Raw genomic sequence first — 20,830 nt, forward strand, 5'->3', positions numbered from 1 at the left:
AGTGAAGTGCTATAGAACATGCTTACAGTACCAGTCAGGACTCATTGTGGATTATATCCACAGCTGGTCTTTAATATTCTCCTCCCAGTCTTGCCTTGTGCTAGGGGCCGTATTGTGTAAGTTGGGGAGAGTATATATGAGCTTCCATATGCGTCTTCTCCTCTCTGTTTGAGATCAGTATATGAGCTATAACTATTTCAAAGTATCATTTCCCATGAATTATTCCCAATTTATTTAACTTTTGTTCTTTTCCATATACTGTATTCTTTTTCTCATCTTCCGTCATCCTCTAGTCGACATGTTTTGGCAGTCACTATTGGTCAGCGACATTTCTCGCGATTGACCAATCACCGAGTAGCTCATAATACGGAGCTCTGTCATTGGCGAAGTGTCTTGTGACGTCACAAGAGGTTATAGGTTGAGAGTGTGTGGTTGGTGAAGACGACGGGACCTGCAACGCCAGCTCGGAGACCCTTCCAAGACTGTCAGTTGATCAAGGGTTGGCGAGCTGGTGAGTCCCGCTGTGTCCGCCTCCCACCGTAACCTGGATCTCTAATACGTCGTATAGTGCGTGTTGTGGTTGGTCGAGGTGGTAGCTAGCGCTCTCAGCCAATGCCTTAGCCTTCACCTAGCCTACGGCCATCGTTTTGTCCCTGGTTCATGACTAGGGACTGGGACTATTTCCCAGCCCCCAGGAAGCCCCCAGTCAGCCCCCAGCCTATCCCCAGCCCTCAGCCAAACATCTTGTTAAATGGATAATTTGTGTAACTGCTAGAGTGCCTAACGGCCAGTGAGTGTATTTATTTATTTATTTATTTATTTATTTCGTTGAAAACGACAAATTTTTAGATTTATGATTCTGGGACAAATCTTCTCGATATTCCTTATGTTGTTCTTCACTGAAGCTGGAAGTTGAAAAATTAACTCTCCAAAAGTTCATTTTTACTTTTTATTTGGTAAAATTAGTCTTAGTACACAATTACACTCTACCCATTACAAGACCCCGGACCAAGGCAGGTTAAGAAGGACCGAATGACCCTGCAATAGGAACGGAAGTAGCCAGAACATAAGCTGCCAACATGTCACACACTATGTTGATACATTTAATACCATATCAGTATCCCCACTGCAATGTCATTCATTCATATGTTACCTAACCATCTCACCATAAGAGGATATTACCAGGTGCTAAGCACGGTAGAATTACGGGCTCACCATAGCCCGTGCTACCTGAAACTTTTTGTTCTGAGTAGCTGAATCTAAAACAACAACAACAACAACACGGTAGAATTTGTTTTTGAAAATGTGAGGAGTGACCTTACGAAACGCATTACAAGGCGTCAGACCCAATAAAAAGTAAAAATGAACTTTTGGAAAATTAATTTTTCAACTTCGTGCTTCAGTGAAGAAAAACATAAGGAATATCGAGAAGATTCGTGCCAGAATCATAAATCTAAAACTTTCTGTCGTTTCCAATGAAATATGTTTAACAGAAAGACTATATATATATTATATATTATATATTATATATTATATATAAACAGATATAAATTTATATATGTATACATATATAGCATTCATTCATCATTCAAGCAGCGTGTATTGATATGTTGGTGTTCCTGGTCAGGGCTTTTATTGCCCCGGCAGGTGTCCCTCCTCGACCATTGCACAAACTCATCTGCATTCACTTACACATCTCAGAGATTTACATTATCTGGACTCGGTAATTCAGTTGGCTTCGTTCTCAACTCACAATCGGAGGTCCTAGGTTCGATTCCAGGGCCGGACACAAATGGTTGGGCACGTTTTCTCTCACCTAATGGCTCTGTTCACTTAGCAGTAAATAGCTACCCCAGGAGTTAGTCAACTGTTGTGGGGTTGCATCCTGGGCAAGGCCAGTAATCCAATTTTTTTGGGCACCCAATACGAACCTAAAGTTCATATATATACAGGCTTGCTTTCCCTGACAACGGCAAATGAGGCTTAAGAGGAGCAAGATAAAGCTGAAGAATATTAATAGATATCTTATTACTGATTTTATAAATAAGCCCCAGTATTGTATTTGCTGTATTCTGTATATTTATACATTTTGACGCCTCTCAAAATTCTGAATTCCAAAAGCTGCAATTCAATCCAAATAAGTGTTTAATGAAAAGTGTAAGGGTGATAGGAGACCTTTAAGAACATAGGTTCGAATCCTCGTCACGGCGAGGATTCAGAAAAACAGGACTTTTATTAGACCTGTATTTAACTATTCCACAAGGGAAAGGCAATTAATTACAAGAAACAGTAAGAGAAAAAGACCTGGAAGTAGGCATAATTCCAACGCCAGAAGCTCATGTGAACAGGATAACATCAACAGCATATGGGAAGTAATCAAACATAAGATAACCAAGATAACCTCAAGAAGAACATAATTTACGAATGTACAAAAAAAGAGGTTTTCGAATCCGTACGCACTGTCTATGTGAGACCATGACTTGAGTATGAAAAATAGAAACTTGAGAAAGTTCAGAGGTTTCCAACTAGATTAGTACCGTACCCGAATTGAAAGGCTTCACCAATGAAGACAGGTTGAGAGAATTTACCCTCAACCTTAGACGAGAGAAGAGACAGAGAGGTTATAATCACTACATACAAGATCCTGAGCGGAATAGACAAAGTGAATGAAGGAAGCCTATTAAATTTAAAACAGAGGCAAGACAAAGGGACATCAGTGAAAGCTGGACACACAATGTAAGGAGAGAAGTCCTTATTCCCTGTATGGGTGGTCGGCAAGTGAAATGTATTGAAGGAAGAAGTTGTCAAAGCAAATTTCATCCACAACTTCAAGAAAAAATATAATGAAAACATTAATGTTGACAGGTGTAATGAGTGCATCAGGTAAACGGATAGGAAGCGGGGCATAAAGAGCTAGATCTCAATCATCCGCAGGCACTGATAGGTAAACACATATAATTAAGTAAATAAATTTGTAAACAGAGTGGTAGACGGTTGGAACAAGTTAGGTGAGAAGGCGGTGGAGGCCAAAACCGTCAATAATTTCAAAGCGTTATATGACAAAGAGTACTGGGAAGACGGGACACCACGTGCATAGCTCTCATCCTGTAACTACACTTAGGTAATTACACAGATACGCACGCAAGTGGAAATTTCAAGATACATTTAATTGCAAATTCTACATTAAAATGATTTTTTTTTGTATTCGCAGATTCCATTTTGTTTGGTGTGATCGCGAGGAATCATGGGTGAGTTCTTCCAGAGACAGCTTAATCTCAGTCGTGCGAAGCTAAAAGCTACCAGAGAAACGTCCGGACTCATCTGCGGCTTTGCTCTAGTATGTAAACACTCCACTTATTCTATGTATAGGTTGGTGAGGTTAGGCGTGTTACTAGGGATCGGCCGTCCTAGAACCCCCTCCCCCCTTATTTTAGCCCAAGTTACTCTATATTTTATAATTTTGGAATGTATATTATTGTCTAAAAAACTTACTTGAAGTTGATGATGGGATTTTAGTACATTATTTTACTTTTGAACTGATTTGTGTTTGATTTCTTTGATAACAGTTTTGTATTAATTTTCAACATGAATGTATGGTTGGTGTGATTTTTCAGTCAAGTCCCCCTGCTGTTGGTGTCATTATTTAGTGTCATGATCAACATTTAGTGTCATGTCCCTTTCTGTTGATGTCATAATTCAATGTCAAGTTATGACTGTTCACCTAGCAGTGAACAGTCGTGTCAACTGGTGTTGATATCATAGGTGCTGTTGGTGTCATAATCCGGTGTCATGGGCGTTGCTGGTGTCACAATCCAGCGTCAGGTCAGCTGCTGTTGGTTTCATAATTGGCAGGGCGGAGATATTTGGCCACGTTTCCTTTCACCTGATGGGCCTGAACAGGTACCCGAGAGCTCTGTAACTGTTGTGGGTTGCCTTAGCAAACGTGAGAACATTCACTGCCATATTTTGATGAGCACAAGTGCATTATTATTGCACAAAGAAATCACATTACCGTGATGTATCAAGGAGAAAATCATTGCTTGGGAGAACCCAATGCAGATATAGGTTTGAATCCTTCCCCTTGGCTCTTACTGATTTTCTAATTTATTATTATTATTATTATTATTATTATTATTATTAACTGACGCTTCGTTCTTTTTCTTTAGGTAGTTCAAGTACGTTTATTTAGACAATAAAATACATCCCAAAGGAATAGCGTAGCTTAGGCTATTTCTTTCCCCCTCTCTTAGGTAGCCATTGTGGAACTGCAGCTGATAGACAGATGCGATCCTGACGGCCCTCGGCCGGAAGGAAAATGCACCAACTTGCCAGACGGTCTTGTAATTGCCTTCAGCGTGTGTGTCGTGTTGATGGTGTCCGTGCATCTGCTGGCCCTCATGATCTCCATCTGCATCCTGCCGTATGTCGATATCGTCGTCTCTCTCGGCATCGTAGACTCCGGCGGAAACCTGCACGGCTCCAAGGGCAATTTTTCCGAATCGCCTCACATTAAAATGCACGGGTTAGTTCCAGAATTGATTAGTAATTTTTGTAAATGGATTGTATGAGGATGATAGATGTAATTGCTAGGCTAGCAAGATGACTTCAGTCCTCAATTTGAAGCCTAGTGTTAATAGCGTTACAGCTGAGGATTTGTAACGTCATATGAAATAGCAGAGTACAATTCTTGTGTATATTCTCTGGAGAACAATTGAGTCATTATCATTTACAAACCAGAGTAAATCTTCATTTACAGGCCGGTGTACATCATTTACAAATCAGTGTATGTCATAATTTACAGGCCGGTGTACATCATTTACAGACCTGTGTATATAATCATTTACAGACCAGTGTGTATATCATCATTTACAGGCTGGTGTATGTTATATAGAGGCCGATGTACATAATTTACAGGCCGGTGTACATCATTACTTAGCGACTGCTGTACATTCCCATTTGCAGGTCGACGTGAGCAAACAGGCCTCGAAACGTCGTTATTTATCCGGGAAGTCGACGTTAATGTAATAGCGAATCAACATTGAAAACTTTGATCCAAATTGTTCAATTTTTTTTTTAGCCTCCTGGGTTTCCTTTCTTTTCAAATCTGTGGGTTTGGTTATTGATAGTCACTGTATGGGTTCGAGACACATACAGGTGAATGGAATATTTATTTCCACGCAAGTGTGGATGGGAATTTATATGATAGCCATATTGTGTTTATTACTGAAGTGACACGATTGTTTCATCTACAGGTTCATTGAGGCTTCATGGATCATGTCAAATATTCTGGGACTCCTGATATTTATGGTCTTTATGGGTCTTCTGAGTTGGATTAAATTCCTGGATTACTCGCGAAATGCTGCAGTTGGCTCAACAACGATACTGGTGCCGTTTCTCATTATTTTTACAGCGTTTGCCATACATTTTTATTATAAGTTAGTTAAACACAAAGTGAAAAGTGCAGGGAAAAGTTTGAATGAAATTGCAGTCGGATTGGAGGAGTTGCAGAAATATGGATCAACTTATTCCATTCAAATTGTGTGATTGTCTTGCTTTTATTTGACTAGATTCATAATTTACCTGAGGGCCACCAGCTCTTGGGGTCCTCGATAGGGAGAGGTTGTCGCCATCTCGTCAAAAAGTCCACGCAGAAGAGAAGGTAGACATTTCTGCCAAGCTCTTGACGATCAGTGTATGTGATATCTAGATTTTAAGTCTCCTTCAAAACATCGTTTATTAATCTGTCTATTGTGAAATCAGTTGCCATTAGCGTAATATTTGCACAGTAGCGTTGTCTATAACCCAAGTGATGATGTTTTGGTCGGTCCTGAACCCTCTCAAGTCGCAAGTTTAGTTCACTTTAGTTAATTTATTGTGCACCTCCTGAGCCAGACCTGAAGACGGGTAAATTGGCCTTTGTAACTTCACTTTTTCCATTACCGCTCGCAGGATGGGTATGGATGGGTGTCCACCCACTAGAAAATGAAGGGACGACGACGTTTCGGTCCGTCCTGGATCATTCTCAAGTCGATCACAATCGACTTCTAGTGTGTGGTCTGGTCAACATACTTCAGCCACGTTGTGACTCATCGCCTGCATGGGGGTCCACTGCCGCCTGCAGCATGGGTATGGTTCCACTACCGCCCACAGGATGGGTGTGAGGTGCACAATAAATTAACTAAAGTGATCTAAACCTGCCACTTGAGAGGCTTCAGGACCGACCAAAATTATCAAGGGAACTCGCCAAGCCATTACTACTATATAGCAGTTGGAAGGGGCCAAGATAAGGATTTAGGATGGGACGGGGGAAAGGAATGTTGCCCAACTACTTGGACGGTCGGGAATTGAACGCCGACCTGCATGAAGCGAGACCGTCGCTCTACCACCATCCAGCCCAAGTGGTTGGGCGCCAATCTTAGGAACTGAACCTCAAAATTCATTTAGCTAAGCAAGTTTACAACCTTGATAACCACGTTACACAATTTGATGAAATTGTTATACCAACAATGATAGATAAGATAATGTTTATTTAGGTAAAAGTACATGCATTTAAAATGAGTTACAAACATAATGTTGGACTTCTAGATAGAGCTATTACACACTATGCCTAAAGCCACTAATACGCACAGCGTTTTCGGGCAATGGGTTTGAGAACGACTGAAACGTCGCTAATAGTTTTTATTGCAAACGTGTGGGTTGTCTTGTTTTAGCTACACTATTGTCACGTCTTTACTGAGGCAGTATATATGGTACATTTTAATTAATGACTGCAGAAGTGTAGTCTTCAGAGGGTATATTTTTATTGATTTTAACAGGAGCGTGGTTTACATGTAAAATATTTTTTGTATGATTTTCACAGGAATGTAATTTACATGTAGAATATTTGTATTGATTTTCATAGCAGCGTAGTCTACATGTGAAATATTTTTATTGATTTTCATAGCAGCGTATTCTACATATGGTATATACAGTATATATATTTTTTTATTTTCATTGCAGTATTGTCTACAAATAGTATATTGTTATACATTTTTGAGTGTTTACGAAGTTATGTCAATAACTTTGTCATAATAATATAATTATTTACTGACTAGTTAATATATTTGAATATCATTATATATATATATTAGGTAGTATATATAAATGTGTAGATGTATGCAAGAATGTAGCACTCAACCCCTCAGTGTATCTAGATGTATGCAAGAATGTAGCACTCAACCCCTCAGTGTATCTAGATGTATGCAAGAATGTAGCACTCAACCCCTCAGTGTATCTAGATGTATGCAAGAATGTAGCACTCAACCCCTCAGTGTATCTAGATGTATGCAAGAATGTAGCACTCAACCCCTCAGTGTATCTAGATGTATGCAAGAATGTAGCACTCAACCCCTCAGTGTATCTTGGTTGGTGTTCTCAACCAAATGTACCTTCATGTATATAAATAAATAAACAAAATAATAGATAAATAAAAAAGTAGCCAATGGCTATTTTTTTTAGCAATGGCTACAATGCTTAATGAATTAATAAAAACTAATTTAATTTATTTCACCCAACAATATCTTCATGTAAATATATGAAAATAGGGATATTATACAGTGTTTTCGATACAGAAAGTGGTCCCTTTTTGGGGATACAGCAAATCATAGTTTTGTACTTTCATGTATAATATAATTTTTGGATGACAGGTTTTGGTGATGTATGTGATTAGGCGCTAAGTTATCGTCTCCTGGCGTCATCCCTGACATACTAAAAACAACAGAGATAACACCACTCCATAAAGGAGGAAATAAGACAGAGGCGAACAATTACAAACCGATATCACTAACATCACAAATCATAAATATCTTTGAAAGAGTGCTAAGAAGTAAGATCACAAAATACATGGAATCACAGCATCTCTATAAACATGGACAGCATGGGTTCAGAACAGGGCGTTCTTGCCTGTCACAGTTGCTGAACCACTATGACATGGGATTAGATGCCATGGAAGACAAACAAAACGCTGATGTAACTTACAGATTTCGCAAAAGCCTTCGACAAATGTGACCATGGTGTTATTGCACACAAAATGCGTTCAAAGGGAATTACCTGGAAAATAGGCAGATGGATCTTCAATTTCCTGACTAACAGAACCCAATGCATAATAGTCAACAAAATAAAATCGGGTCTATCAACCGTGAAGAGCTCAGTCCCTCAGGGTACTATGCTTGCTCCAGTACTTTTTCTCATCCTCATATTGAACATAGACAAGGACACAATCTATAGTACTGTATCATCCTTTGCAGATGACACTAGGATTTTTATGAGTAGACAACATAGAGGTCACGGCAAACATGTAAATCAGGTCTTTCTATGGGCTACAGAAAATAATATGGTGTTTAATGAAGATAAGTTCCAGCTCCTGCGCTATGGACAAAAAAAGAAAATATAAAACCGGAAACCACGTAGAAAACGCAGTCAAATCGTAACATAGAAGTTTACAATTTGAAGTTTACCTTTGAAAAGGCAATGTAAAGGATTTGGGTGTACTAATGTCGGAAGACTTTACCTTTAAGGAACACAATCAAGTAGCTGTCACATTTGCAAAAAAAATGACAGGTTGGATAACAAGAACCTTTCAAATCAGAGATGCTATACCGATGATGATACTTTTTCAAGACGCTAATGCTCTCTAGAGTAGAATACTGTTGTACAATGACAGCTCCTTTCAAAGCTGGAGAAATTGCTAACCTGAAGAGCGTGCAGAAATTCTTTACTGATAGAATCCACTCAGTAAAGCATCTAAACTATTGAGAACGAGGGGCTGGTCCCAAACCTGCACACAGAAATAACACCACATGAGACCAGGAGGCATGACAGGATGTGCAGAATACCCCCGTTGAAAAGCAGAGGTGCAATAGGTACTCTGAGAGAGAACTCTATCAACATCAGAGGCCCGAGACTGTTCAACACGCTTCCACTACACATAAGTGGGATAACTAGCCGACCCCCTCAGTGTTTAAGAGAGAACTCTATAAACACCTCCAAAGGATACATGATCAACCAGGCTGTGACTCATATGTCAGGCTGCGAGCAATCGCGTCCAACAGCCTGGTTGACCAGTCCAGCAACCAGGAGGGCTGGACAATGACCGGGCCGCGGGGACGCTAAGCCCTGAAACCATCACAAGGTAACCACAAGGTATTACACACTCACCGCGGTGAGCCTCAGATCTGCTCTCTCCTAGTATACCAGCACTACTCTCCTAGTATTCCAGCACTACTCTCCTAGTATACCAGCACTACTCTCCTAGTATACCATACTCTGGCGACATCCCCATCTCTCTTAGTTACATTCACCCATGTACATTTTTTGCAGGCTTACTCTTTTCGATAGGCTTACTCTTTCCACAACAGTTGGCTGGTACCTACTGCGTGAACAGAGGATCTACTAGGTAAACAGGATCTACTAGGTAAACAGAGGATCTACTAGGTAAACAGGATCTACTAGGTAAACAGGATCTACTAGGTAAACAGGATCTACTAGGTAAACAGAGGATCTACTAGGTAAACAGGATCTACTAGGTAAACAGGATCTACTAGGTAAACAGGATCTACTAGGTAAACAGAGGATCTACTAGGTAAACAGGATCTACTAGGTAGTTCGTTAACACTCTAAAGGTTGTCTTGACTTGCATAGTACGAAGCTATCTAATTAATTATCATTCTGTGATTTCATACGCTAATTATATTTTCGATGTATCTTGCACCTGGTATATAAATTTAAACATACATATTTCCTTCAAACTTTTGATAATCTCTGTAAAAAAACTGAAAGCTTAATTGAACCTGCATTAAAATCATAATATACGATAGCTGTATATAACGTTAAAAGTAATTAACAAATGATCTTATTCTAATGTTAGCAACAACAGTAAAATAAATTTCATATTCACGAAACACTGTACAAATTTTGACTTGTTAACAGGTTATACTTTTTGACCTTTATCAAAGCAATAAATCCAAATCTATGTATCTTTGCATTAGAGAAACATAATTTGAAAATAATTTAAGTTTAATGAAATCTTTCAATATTACATTTATTAGAAATATATTAGCCAAATGAACAAAATACCATTGTGCTTGGAACCTTTAGAGTCTTATCTATTGACTTTCAACACATAACTTTTGCTGGATTTATACCGCGCGGTATTCACAGATGAAGGGATACTTTTCACCACAGAAAAAGTTTTTGGCATGATAACCCGACCATTTATCAAGGAACATACACTTCTTGCCCGGGTTCTTCTGCGGCTGTCCTGGTTTCCATTCATTCTTCTGAACCTCCCTTCCAGATAACCATTGCCAAGAAGAGCGTTTGTTGGGGTTCTGGCGGCCGCCCACCCAGAATGCATCGGCTGAAATTATCAAGAATTTGTCTTTAGTGATCAGTTCTTTCATTTCCTTACCTCTGGTTATGGTGGAGTATCAATATACAGTATATATATATATATATATATATATTAGTATATTTTGGTAGCAGTCTTTCTTGTATATGTTGTTGAATATGACCGAAAGGGTAAGACTAATGATTCCTAACACGAATCTTCAAATTCGTCAATTATCAAAGAATTAACTTTGGGGATTTAATTTTTCAATTACCTCCAACAGTGAAAAAAAATGTAAGAAATATCGTGAAGATTCGTATTAAAATCATTAATCTTACCCTTTCGGTTATTTTCAACAATATATATATATATATATATATATATATATATATATATATATATATATATATATATATATATATATATATATATATATATATATATATATATATATATATATATATATATATATATATATATATATATATATATTTGGAGTGAAGGAGAAAGTGAGAAGCAATACACACAGTAATAGAGATACTCTTGATAGATGATCTATTAATAGATCTAAGTAATAAATATATAATACTCACAATAATAGCGAGAGAGATACTCCTGAAGGGGAGCGAGTCTCCAGGGAGCGGCCAGCTCCCCGCCGTAGTTCTGACAGACAGCATGGGCGTCGCCCCATGACTTCCAGTCCCTCTGGTCGTGAAGTATCAGGAAGCAACTCTCAGCTTCAAGACGGAACGGTTCTGGACAGGTATTCGCTACAATGACAGAGACCAGTTTGTTTATTTTATCTCGTTAGAACGCCACATAACAACGTGGACTTGTGAAATGCAAATCCTGCTAAACAAAGTTGTCAACTTTACTTGAAACTGGATAAACACAAGGGATTATGTATACAGAAGTGTATCCAGCTTCTCGGTGTATATGCACTAAGAATTAAATATAGGCTTGGACTATCTTTAAAACTAAAGTATATTTGCTGGTTGGACAGTAAGCTGTTGTGGAGGCCTAAGTAACCCTCCAGAGCTTCATAGGCCTTAGTAACTTTCCCGAGGATGATAGGCTTTAATAACCCTCCAAAGGTTGATAGGCCTTAGTAACCCTCTAAAGGTTTATAGGGATTAGTAACCCTCCAGAAGGTGATAGGCCTTAGTAACTCTCCAAATGTTGATAGGCCTTTGTAACTCCAGAGGTTGATAGGCTTTAATAACTCTACTCAGGTTGATAGGCCTTAATAACTCTCCAGAGGTGCTTGATAAGACTTAGTAACCCTGCAGAGGTTTATAGGCCTTAATAACTCTCCAGAGGTTGATATGCCTTAATAACTCTCCAGAGGTAGATAAGCCTGAATAACTCTACATAACTTGATAAGCCTTAGTAACCCTTGGGGGCTTGAGAGGTCTTAAGCCCAACACCAAACCAGCCATACAGGAAACAAATATTCAGTCCAAGATTTGTCAAACAACTTGCTGTACAGATAGGCCTCTAAACCATTCATCACAGTAACACACGAAAAAGTAGTCCAGATAACCCAAACGTTGGTAATCACCGACAAAATGTTGAAATAGAGACTAATCACTAAACACATAAAGCCATTTATATTGTATTGTTGTTTTCACAGCTATAATTGAATCCACACGGGAGGAGTAGCATTTTAATATGTAAATTAATTTAAGTGACAAAAATATTCGTCTGAGACAAACATGGCGAATACGTGAATAGATTTATTAATTTATACTAAGTAAAGTTTTATAAAAAAATGGGTGGGGGGGTAATTTGAATTCATACCTCAATTATTTAGGATACAAGGTGTTTGAGAATGCATAGTCTACTTACGGACTGGTGGTAAGGAGAGGGGAGTTTCTGTGGTAGTGGTAGTGGTGGTGGTAGTGGTAGTGGTGGTAGGAGGCGCTGGAGAAGTTCGGGTAGGCTGCTGATCCTCGTCAGGAGCTCTGAGGTCTTGGTCGCCAGCGTCGGGTTGCTCAGTAGTGGTGTTGGGCGAGCCAGTAGGCTTGGGGGCGAAGATCGACACACTCTGCCACCATGAGGAGAGGCCGCTCACCAGGTCGTTGACGGGGTTGTTGTAGTCACCTTCAGGTGAATCGTAGTCCTCGTAATCCAAGTCGAGGATGGGTTCAGTGGTGGCAATGGTGGATGTGTTGGTGGTGGATGTGTTGGTGGTGGATGTAATGTTGGTGATGCTCGGGGTCTCGTTCTCCTCTTCCTCCTGTAGGTCTGTAACACATAACTATCAGAGACTCAAAGAGTACTTACATGTCCACTGAGGATGTCTCTTAACCTTGATTATGGTGGTTTAGTCGGTATTTAGTAAACAGTTTACAAGCTCCAAAGTGCTACGTTATTTATATTACGTTGACTGTTAATTTATATTTGCAATATCCAATGTACCTTTTAGTCTCAGTTTTAAGTATGATTTAATTAATAGCATGGCTACACTGCCATCTTAATTTTGTTAAATATAATACATATATGGTGCTATACTAGGCCTAGCAATATTTAAGTTTGCAGGTTTTTACCTTTAATTTTTCCGGGGTCTATAAAGGGAATAGTACCAAATACGACTATCTAATTGTCCATTACGTCAATATATGTACGATGCTTCACATAGTTACAAAAGTACTATCTAAACAGGATGATGGGTACATAAAAACATGTATTCTCAGAGCCTCAAGGTCTGAGAATTTGTTTAATATACTGTGCTGACGTAGCAAGCCTTTAATATAATATATGAAAAATACATTTACGGATTTAAATGTTACTAAAGATTGTTTTACGTCATTTTTAACAACTTGGTGACGAGTTAACGAAGCCTGATTTGTTAATGAGGCCTTTTTTGATTAGTAGTAGATGTAGGTTTTTCGCAAAAAAAATGCTAACTCGTTCGAGTCTGCCGAAAGGAGTTGTACATCGAATGACTTGATTTACTACAAGTTAGCCTTAGAGCACAGATTTATTTAAAACAAAATAAATGCACATTTATAGGCTAATTAGGCAGTTGGGATAGTTATGAGTGTAGAGGTGAGTGTATTGTATTACACGTGGACAGGTCGGTCAGTCAAGCGTTGTCTGTCATAGTGGGAGGACTTGTCTTCGTGTTACCCCGCGCATAGAAATGGTTTCAGAAGTGCGCGTAGAGGATTATAGTCTCTTATCAACGTCACGCTACCAATCATCCCACTGCTAATTTGTACAGGTAATGTGCAAAGTCGAATAGTGTAGCCTAGTTCATTTATGTGACTGCTGGGTGGAGGTTAACACCATTAGTGAATACAAAAAGGTAAGTCAGGCTTTTATCTGTGTTCCTCTACTGATCAATTTTTGTTTGATTATGAATTGGTCGTCATTTATCGGTATAGCTTATTATTCACCGTTTACAACGCTTGTAATGTAAGTCAATGCAGTTACTATACGATTTGTTGTCAATATCATATCAAGAAAAGGTCATCAGTCTTACCGTCATTTACATACAAAAGTAAAGTTCAAAAGACGGACAGGGGGTATGTATGTATGTATGTATGTATGTATGTATGTATGTATGTATGTATGTATGTATGTATGTATGTATGTATGTATGTATGTATGTATGTATGTATGTATATATGTATATAGTACCAAACTCTGGGTCTGGTACTCGCCATGACACTGGCTTTGGTTCTGACTGGTCACTGGCCACGGCACTAACTATGGGACAATAAAGCTAAATCAACATAAAACTGGAACTTATAAAATACCTATATCTTCGTCCTTGTGGTACAAGTCTTCGGGAACCGTGGCGTTGGCCGGGGTGTGGTCCTCGGGTGGGGCCACCACTACCACACCACCACCGCCGGCCTGACAGCTGTCATGCACCTGCTTCTTCAGCTCACGAATCTCACCGCTAAGCATCACCAACAGCCCCTTCATGGCGACCAGCACCTCTGTCATGGCGCAGAGGTTCTTGTCTGAAGCGGTGTCGACCGTGGTTGGCTCTATGGCAACCACGGTCCAACACACGACCATGCAAAAGGCAATTTTCCTCGTGAAAGCAGCCATCGCCCAGGAGCTGGATCTTGATTATATGAAGTATCGTATTTTTTGTCTGTTGCTGGAGAGAGAGAGAGAGGGGGGTGGGGAAGGGGGGGCTCTGGTAAATATTGAGGATTTATTAACAATAAATGAATTTAAGATTTGATCAGATATTCTATAATGCTTGGCTATTACAAAGTTATAAGTTACATAACTAAACTTTAACATGATAATGAACCAAAATAAATGTTTAGTTATGAACAAAAAATAAAAACATTAAATTCACCACAAAATCTGATTAAATTTTTCAAACGCTAACATTTGCTGAAGTCAGCGGAAAGCCTATCATGGAGGCCTATATCTATTTCGTTTAATAAAATCTACCACACGTATTTTGCAGCTACTATATACTGCTACTGTATACTAACATATATTATCTGCATGGATAGTCCCTAGTAGGCCTACACTCAGGAAAACCAGTAAAGTGTAACTGTTATATTGAAAACAATTATTGGAAAACGTGAGACTTATTTGACTATGACTAAAGATCTAGACGAAAAATTAGTATACCCGGGATGTTTATATTATAAGAATATTTATTATGTATCAGAAGAGCAGCATAATATTATATTACTATTACAAAATAATTGAGGCTCTGATTACATTTTTTACAGTGGGTATATATATATATTTTTTTATAATATAGTACCATTTAATTAGATGAGAATGATGCTGTTGTATTGGATAACAGCGTTTGAAAAGTGTATATATACACGCAGAGGTTTACCTTGCTTCTTGATATATATGCACCGAGTGTTTATGTCCTGGACTTTGTTCAGAACTAAAGTATACTCGCTGGTTGGTTAGTTAGGTTTTGCGTTGGCCTTAAGCCCAATATCAAACCAAACTATGCTTATGCAACCTGTTCTCTTACAAAGAACGTCGCATTTCGATCGTATGCGTTACATAAGGCCAAAAATGGTCTTACTTGAAAATGGAAGCGGGTCGTGAAAGTGATGTACTGTCTCGTTTTCTGTTGTGGGTCCTCTGGTTGGTTAGGAGAGGACACTTTAAATTGACCGTTTTCTTGACGTTGTGAAACCTTAGGAGGACGGGCTGACTTATGAATGCTGGTGTTAAATTTATGATTATATATATATATATATATATATATATATATATATATATATATATATATATATATATATATATATATATATATATATATATATATATATATGCATACATATATGCCTCTGTAACCTTTCCACCCCAACTCACAGGATGGGAATATACGGTTGTATAATACATAAACACATTTAAAGCTGCTCAGAGTGAATAGGAAATAAATTCAGACTGTGAGGAAATAGGATTAATAGGCCTTACCGGAAAGATGATCTTACAGTGTACGCGCTAGCTTGACTGGCGCCCCGCCAGTGTTCCTACTCCAACGCCCCAAACCCTCTGGATATGACGGCACTGATGTTAGGGAAACTTTCTCGGATTACAAGCGGCTACACAAGACAATGATGTACGCGTGTAGGGTACAGTTTCTGAACCCATTATGCGACTAACTTTTTTTCCCACTACCGCTCACAGAATGGGTATATGGGGTCCACTAACTCACAGGATGGGTATGTGGGGTTCACTAACTCACAGGATGGGTATGTGGGGTTCACTACTACACACAGGATGGGTATATGGGGTCCACTAACTCACAGGATGGGTATGTGGGGTTCACTACTACACACAGGATGGGTATATGGGGTTCACTAACTCACAGGATGGGTATGGAGTTCATACTAAATGACTCAACAGACGCGTATAGTATTACTTTTAGGAACGAGTTTGTCCATATTTATATGCCATGAACTCGATACGATATACCATATGGGGATATATGTGAACAATATAAATACATTTGTCTCATTTGCATACATGATACGCACGCTTTTTATACTATAATATTTTCACTAGTAATTGATTGACGGAAGTTGTTGTTTGGACCGATTCACGCGAGAAACTTATTAAACAGTCGGAATTCTCGCCTGCCCTTACCAAAATATGTTTCGAGCAGATGTACCCACCTCTCTCACTGGCGTCTGCCTGCTCACTGGTCTGGGATGAGACAATGGGAATGTGGCTGCACTACGCTGTCCTGTGACGTCGGGCTCTGTCGGATAGGATTTCTTTATACGGTATTCGAACCAAGATGCGCATTAACTTTGGCATTTGTGGAGGTTTCTCGAAATAGAAGGACAAAGTGCATCATAGGAAACTTGTAGCACAATTGGTTTCGTTCTCGATTAAAAATCGGGAATCTTGGATTCAATTCCCGGGCGAGACAGAAATGGTTGTCACCCTCTGGAGGGTTGTTAAGGCCTGTCAACCTCTGGAGGGTTGTTAAGGCCTGTCAACCCCTGAAGGGTTGTTAGGACCTGTCAACCCCTGGAGGGTTGTTAAGGCCTGTCAACCTCTGGAGGGTTGTTAAGGTCTGTCAACCTCTGGAGGGCTGTTAGGGCCTGTCAACCTCTGGAGGACTGTTAGGACCTGTCAACCTTTAGAAGATTGTTTAGCCCATATCAACTTCTGGAAGGTTAAAGTCATCACATTGATTGACTGAACAGCTAGCAAGTACATTTTCGTTTTAAATTGTGTTCAGAACAAAATCACTCTCAGTATATATATATATATATATATATATATATATATATATATATATATATATATATATATATATATATATATAGAGAGAGAGAGAGAGGCGGGGTATACCTCCCTGTAGTGTGTGTATGTAAGGAGGGAGGAGACTGGCATGGGTGTAACCCTACTCTGAGACCATCCCAACATAGTTTTTACAGAGAAGTTGAGCCGAGGCGACAGATGACGAGACTGGTGGGTAGCCTATGGCCTGGGTAGCCTATTCTAGATATCCTATCCTCTATCTTCCCCTGCTGCGGCATCTAGTCTCTGTATCATGGAATAGGTTTGAAAGTTGAGTAGCTCTCTCGTCAGTTATCTCCACCACACTGACGTTAGCTTGACAAACTGTGAAAAGTCTAAGGATGTATATATTTTAAACTAACTTGCTCATCGATGCTGAAAATTGCTTATCTAAACGCACTTTACGGTTCAGTTTTTGAGTTTCATTAAATGTGCTTCTGTGGACTAGTACACTCACTCATGCACAGGATGGGTTCACTACCTCTCACGGGTTGGGTATGGGTTCACTACCTCTCAGGTTGGGTATGGGTCCACTACCTCTCACAGGTTGGGTATGGGTCCACTACCTCTCACAGGTTGGGTATGGGTCCACTACCTCTCACAGGTTGGGTATGGGTCCACTACCTCTCACAGGTTGGGTATGGGTCCACTACCTCTCACAGGTTGGGTATGGGTTCACTACCTCTCACAGGTTGGGTATGGGGTCCACTACCTCTCACAGGTTGGGTATGGGGTCCACTACCACTCACGGGTTGGGTATGGGGTCCATACTCCATACCCATCCAATGAGTAGTACTGGACTCCATGAAGATCCATTGAGAGCCAAGAGTTATCTGCCAATAGTATTACGTTGGTTTACTTGCTACAGCTCCTGGGACCCGCCTCTCGTATTCGCCAGGGGTCAGATTCACGAAAGCACTTATGCAAGCCCTTACGATCGTGTACATCTTTCCTCAATCTTTGACGGCTTTGCTTACATTTATTAAACAGTTTACAAGCGTGAAAACTTCCCATTCAACTGTTGTTATTGTTATAAACAGCCTCCTGGTGCTTCGGAGCTCATTAATAAACAAAGCCGCCAAAGATTGAGAAAAGATGTACAGGTTCGTAAGTGTTTGCGTAAGTGCTTTCGTGAATCTGGCTCCAGGTCTAGAGTTTCAACTGTCATGGTGGCAGTTCCCCCTTGTATATCAAGCAGAAGTCCTCGAAGCGCAGCATGCAATCATATATTCATTTGTCTTACTGCTGTAGTACTAATTAACATGCGTAATTGTGAGACATTAATATTCATCGATATATTTAAAACTGTGTTTGGAAATATGGTTGTTAATTTATAAAACAAATTACCGGGTAACATAATAGCCGTGGGATCGTTGGATTATTTCAAGGGCAGGCCAGACATATAGATGGATGAGCTTGGGTTGATATAAATTGGAGCTGCCTTGGCAATAGGCCTCTTGCAGTTTCCTTTGTTCTTATATTTTTATTTTATTATGTAATTCTAAAATTCTTGTTGCTTCAGGCTACAGTAAAATTGCTCTCGGGAAGCACTATATAGACAGTCCCAAAACACTGTACTATGATCTGCAAAATTATACATAGCTGTATTTCTTTTATTACAAGCCTATCAACATCTGGAGTTATTATGGCTACAGACAATGCTAATTGACTGGTCAGCATAAACACCTTATTTTTGAACATGGTTCACAACTAAAGTGAACTTCAGTGCGTATTCACAGTTTTGTATACTTTTCGGTGTATATATTCTTGTGGTTACACTGTAGCCTAATGTGCTGCATTAGATATTAGTTTACTGTTTGTACCGCTTGTCAGCGCATCTTCGGGGAATAATGACCTCAGAGTTATAAAGCTTGACTACGTGAGAGACGAGAGTAGGCGGAGTTAGTGTGAGAGTTCCGACTATGAGGCCACGGCACAGTAACAGTATCACAAGCGGCTGTTTGTCATTCATCACGAGAGGAGGGCAGCTCAGCCGCCACCACACACACACTGAGGAGGCCAGAGGGTCCTCAGTGTGACCCGGGGCCCCCCCCCCCTCAGTGTGACCCACGGGCCCTCAGTGTGACCCAGAGGGCTCTGTGTGACCCGAGGGCCCTCAGTGTGACCCGGGGGCTCTCCGTTTGACCCGGGGGCCCTCAGTGTGACCCGGGGGGCTCTCCGTTTGACTCGGGGGGCCCACAGCATGATCAGGGATCATCAGCACATCCCAGGATCCTTAGCATAACACCCGGGGCCTCGCCATTACCTTTGTGCGACCCAGGATCATTACTATTATTCCAGAACCTTAATGTGAACCATAGTAGTCAGTGTGGTTCAGGGTCCTCAGTATGACCAGTCATCCCAGGGCCCCAGTTTGTACTCAAGACTCATGGTCCCTATCTGTGTTATATTCACTCACACGTAGTGCTCTTTTCTCTGTTTTGTTCGTATAATTCGGTAGACACGGACTTTTTCCTTAACTTTTTGGTTTATTGGTTGAAATCACCACGTGTCTAAATCAAAGAGAGCGCTTCGGGTTAATGACCTCCCATAGGTCACTGGGCGTAAAGCCCAACAAGGTAGATACAGACTAGGTTACTTTTGTGGATCTGGGTCACCCTAATGATGCTATTCATATTGAGAACTGTGGATAATACTGAGAACTGCACCTTTCAGATGACTTCGGGCCCATGCTTAGGACCCCAAGTCACACCGGCCCCCACAGTTCATACTCTGAACCCTGAGTCACGCTGATGATACCAGGACAAAAAAAAAATTAAATTTTGCCCCGAGGGGTGAGTTTCCCGGGACATACAATACTTAGGACCCCCCAAGCCATATTGAGGATCCTGTGTCACACTTAAGACAGATGTTTTTTTTACACGAGCAAAATTGGACTTTAGCTAGCAAAAAATACAGTTTTGCTATGCAGGCAAAAATGAGTCTTTTGCTATGAACAATAACTTATGATTTGTAACCCTTCCCTGATCATATTTGCCTTGCTTTGCGTATCAGTTTTTGGTCAGGTTCGTCCCACAAAATATACTGTACGTTAATGCTGGAACATAATATTTGTTGGTAAACCTTAGGATAATAAATACAAATTATGGTATACATAATACCGAAACGGACCGAAACGTCGTCGTCCCTTCAACTTCTAGTGTGTGGTCTGGTCAACTATACATACAGTGTTCACAAAAAAACATTTACATGTTATTTATTCAATGTTATTTAAATTATACATGCCATCATAAAAAATTTGATATGCTTTTTAATATTCACGAGTTATGTCCTTGAAGAAGTTGTCTCAACATTTAGTAGAGGCATTAAATGATGTTTTATTGATCAGTAAAACAATCATTGTTGGATATTATGTACATATCACGGACTCAAAAAGTGATAATTTATTTCATCTGATATAATCCTGAAAAGATAATAATGAGAATTAGGAGATGAAATAATCAGGATATTACCATCACCAAAATCACCACGGGTGTATTCGGCCAATGGTATATGAAGACTCCCAGGAGCCTGGTGTATCCGGCCAGTGGTATATGAAGAGACCCAGGAGCTTGGTGTATCTGGCCAGTGGTATATGAAGACTCCCAGGAGCTTGGTGTATTTGGCCAGTGGTATATAAAGACTCCCAGGAGCTTGGTGTATCTGGCCAGTGATATATGAAGACTCCCAGGAGCTTGGTGT

The 20,830-nt window shown here is 39.9% G+C and overlaps 3 protein-coding genes across 5 annotated transcripts in view; 2 read left to right on the plus strand and 1 right to left on the minus strand.

Moving 5' to 3' along the window:
* The first annotated feature begins 677 nt into the window (after nucleotides 1-677).
* Nucleotides 678-6,535, plus strand: LOC123769964 (calcium release-activated calcium channel protein 1). Its single transcript, XM_069301074.1, has 4 exons — nucleotides 678-790; nucleotides 3,212-3,248; nucleotides 4,251-4,522; nucleotides 5,253-6,535. The coding sequence occupies exons 3-4, from the start codon at nucleotides 4,371-4,373 to the stop codon at nucleotides 5,542-5,544; spliced, it is 444 nt and encodes a 147-aa protein (XP_069157175.1). The 5' UTR covers nucleotides 678-790; nucleotides 3,212-3,248; nucleotides 4,251-4,370; the 3' UTR covers nucleotides 5,545-6,535.
* On the minus strand, nucleotides 6,508-16,577 carry LOC123769963 (uncharacterized). Of its 2 annotated transcripts, none has more exons than XM_045761484.2 (5): nucleotides 16,492-16,577; nucleotides 14,131-14,483; nucleotides 12,215-12,613; nucleotides 10,960-11,136; nucleotides 6,508-10,396 (listed from the first exon to the last, which is right to left on the minus strand). In XM_045761484.2, the coding sequence occupies exons 2-5, from the start codon at nucleotides 14,429-14,431 to the stop codon at nucleotides 10,176-10,178; spliced, it is 1,098 nt and encodes a 365-aa protein (XP_045617440.1). In that variant the 5' UTR covers nucleotides 14,432-14,483; nucleotides 16,492-16,577; the 3' UTR covers nucleotides 6,508-10,175. The 2 variants fall into 2 exon arrangements, with proteins under 2 accessions (XP_045617440.1, XP_045617439.1); XM_045761483.2 differs by having other exon boundaries at nucleotides 16,463-16,512.
* The window catches only part of LOC123769961 (tubulin beta-4A chain), a 52,226-nt gene continuing 44,857 nt past the window's right edge, over nucleotides 13,462-20,830 (plus strand). Inside the window, exon 1 of one of the 2 annotated variants that reach the window (XM_069301072.1) lies at nucleotides 13,462-13,592. The gene's annotated coding sequence lies outside the window, so the exon portion shown is untranslated. The remainder of the gene's footprint in view (nucleotides 13,593-20,830) is intronic. The other variant, XM_069301073.1, reaches the window with a different exon arrangement.

Source organism: Procambarus clarkii, chromosome 45 (genome assembly GCF_040958095.1).
Source record: "Procambarus clarkii isolate CNS0578487 chromosome 45, FALCON_Pclarkii_2.0, whole genome shotgun sequence".
NCBI classification, from domain to species: Eukaryota; Metazoa; Arthropoda; class Malacostraca; order Decapoda; family Cambaridae; genus Procambarus; species Procambarus clarkii.

Bases quoted from the DNA above. Each gene is read 5' to 3' on its own strand.
- LOC123769964 (XM_069301074.1), top strand. From the start codon at position 4,371: ATGGTGTCCGTGCATCTGCTGGCCCTCATGATCTCCATCTGCATCCTG. The intron at 4,523-5,252 runs GTTAGTTCCAGA...TTTCATCTACAG, and splicing joins CCTCACATTAAAATGCACGG to GTTCATTGAGGCTTCATGGA.
- LOC123769963 (XM_045761484.2), bottom strand. From the start codon at position 14,431: ATGGCTGCTTTCACGAGGAAAATTGCCTTTTGCATGGTCGTGTGTTGG. The intron at 11,137-12,214 runs GTAAGTAGACTA...CTGTCATTGTAG, and splicing joins CCTCTCCTTACCACCAGTCC to CGAATACCTGTCCAGAACCG. The intron at 10,397-10,959 runs GTGAGTATTATA...TGATAATTTCAG, and splicing joins GTATCTCTCTCGCTATTATT to CCGATGCATTCTGGGTGGGC.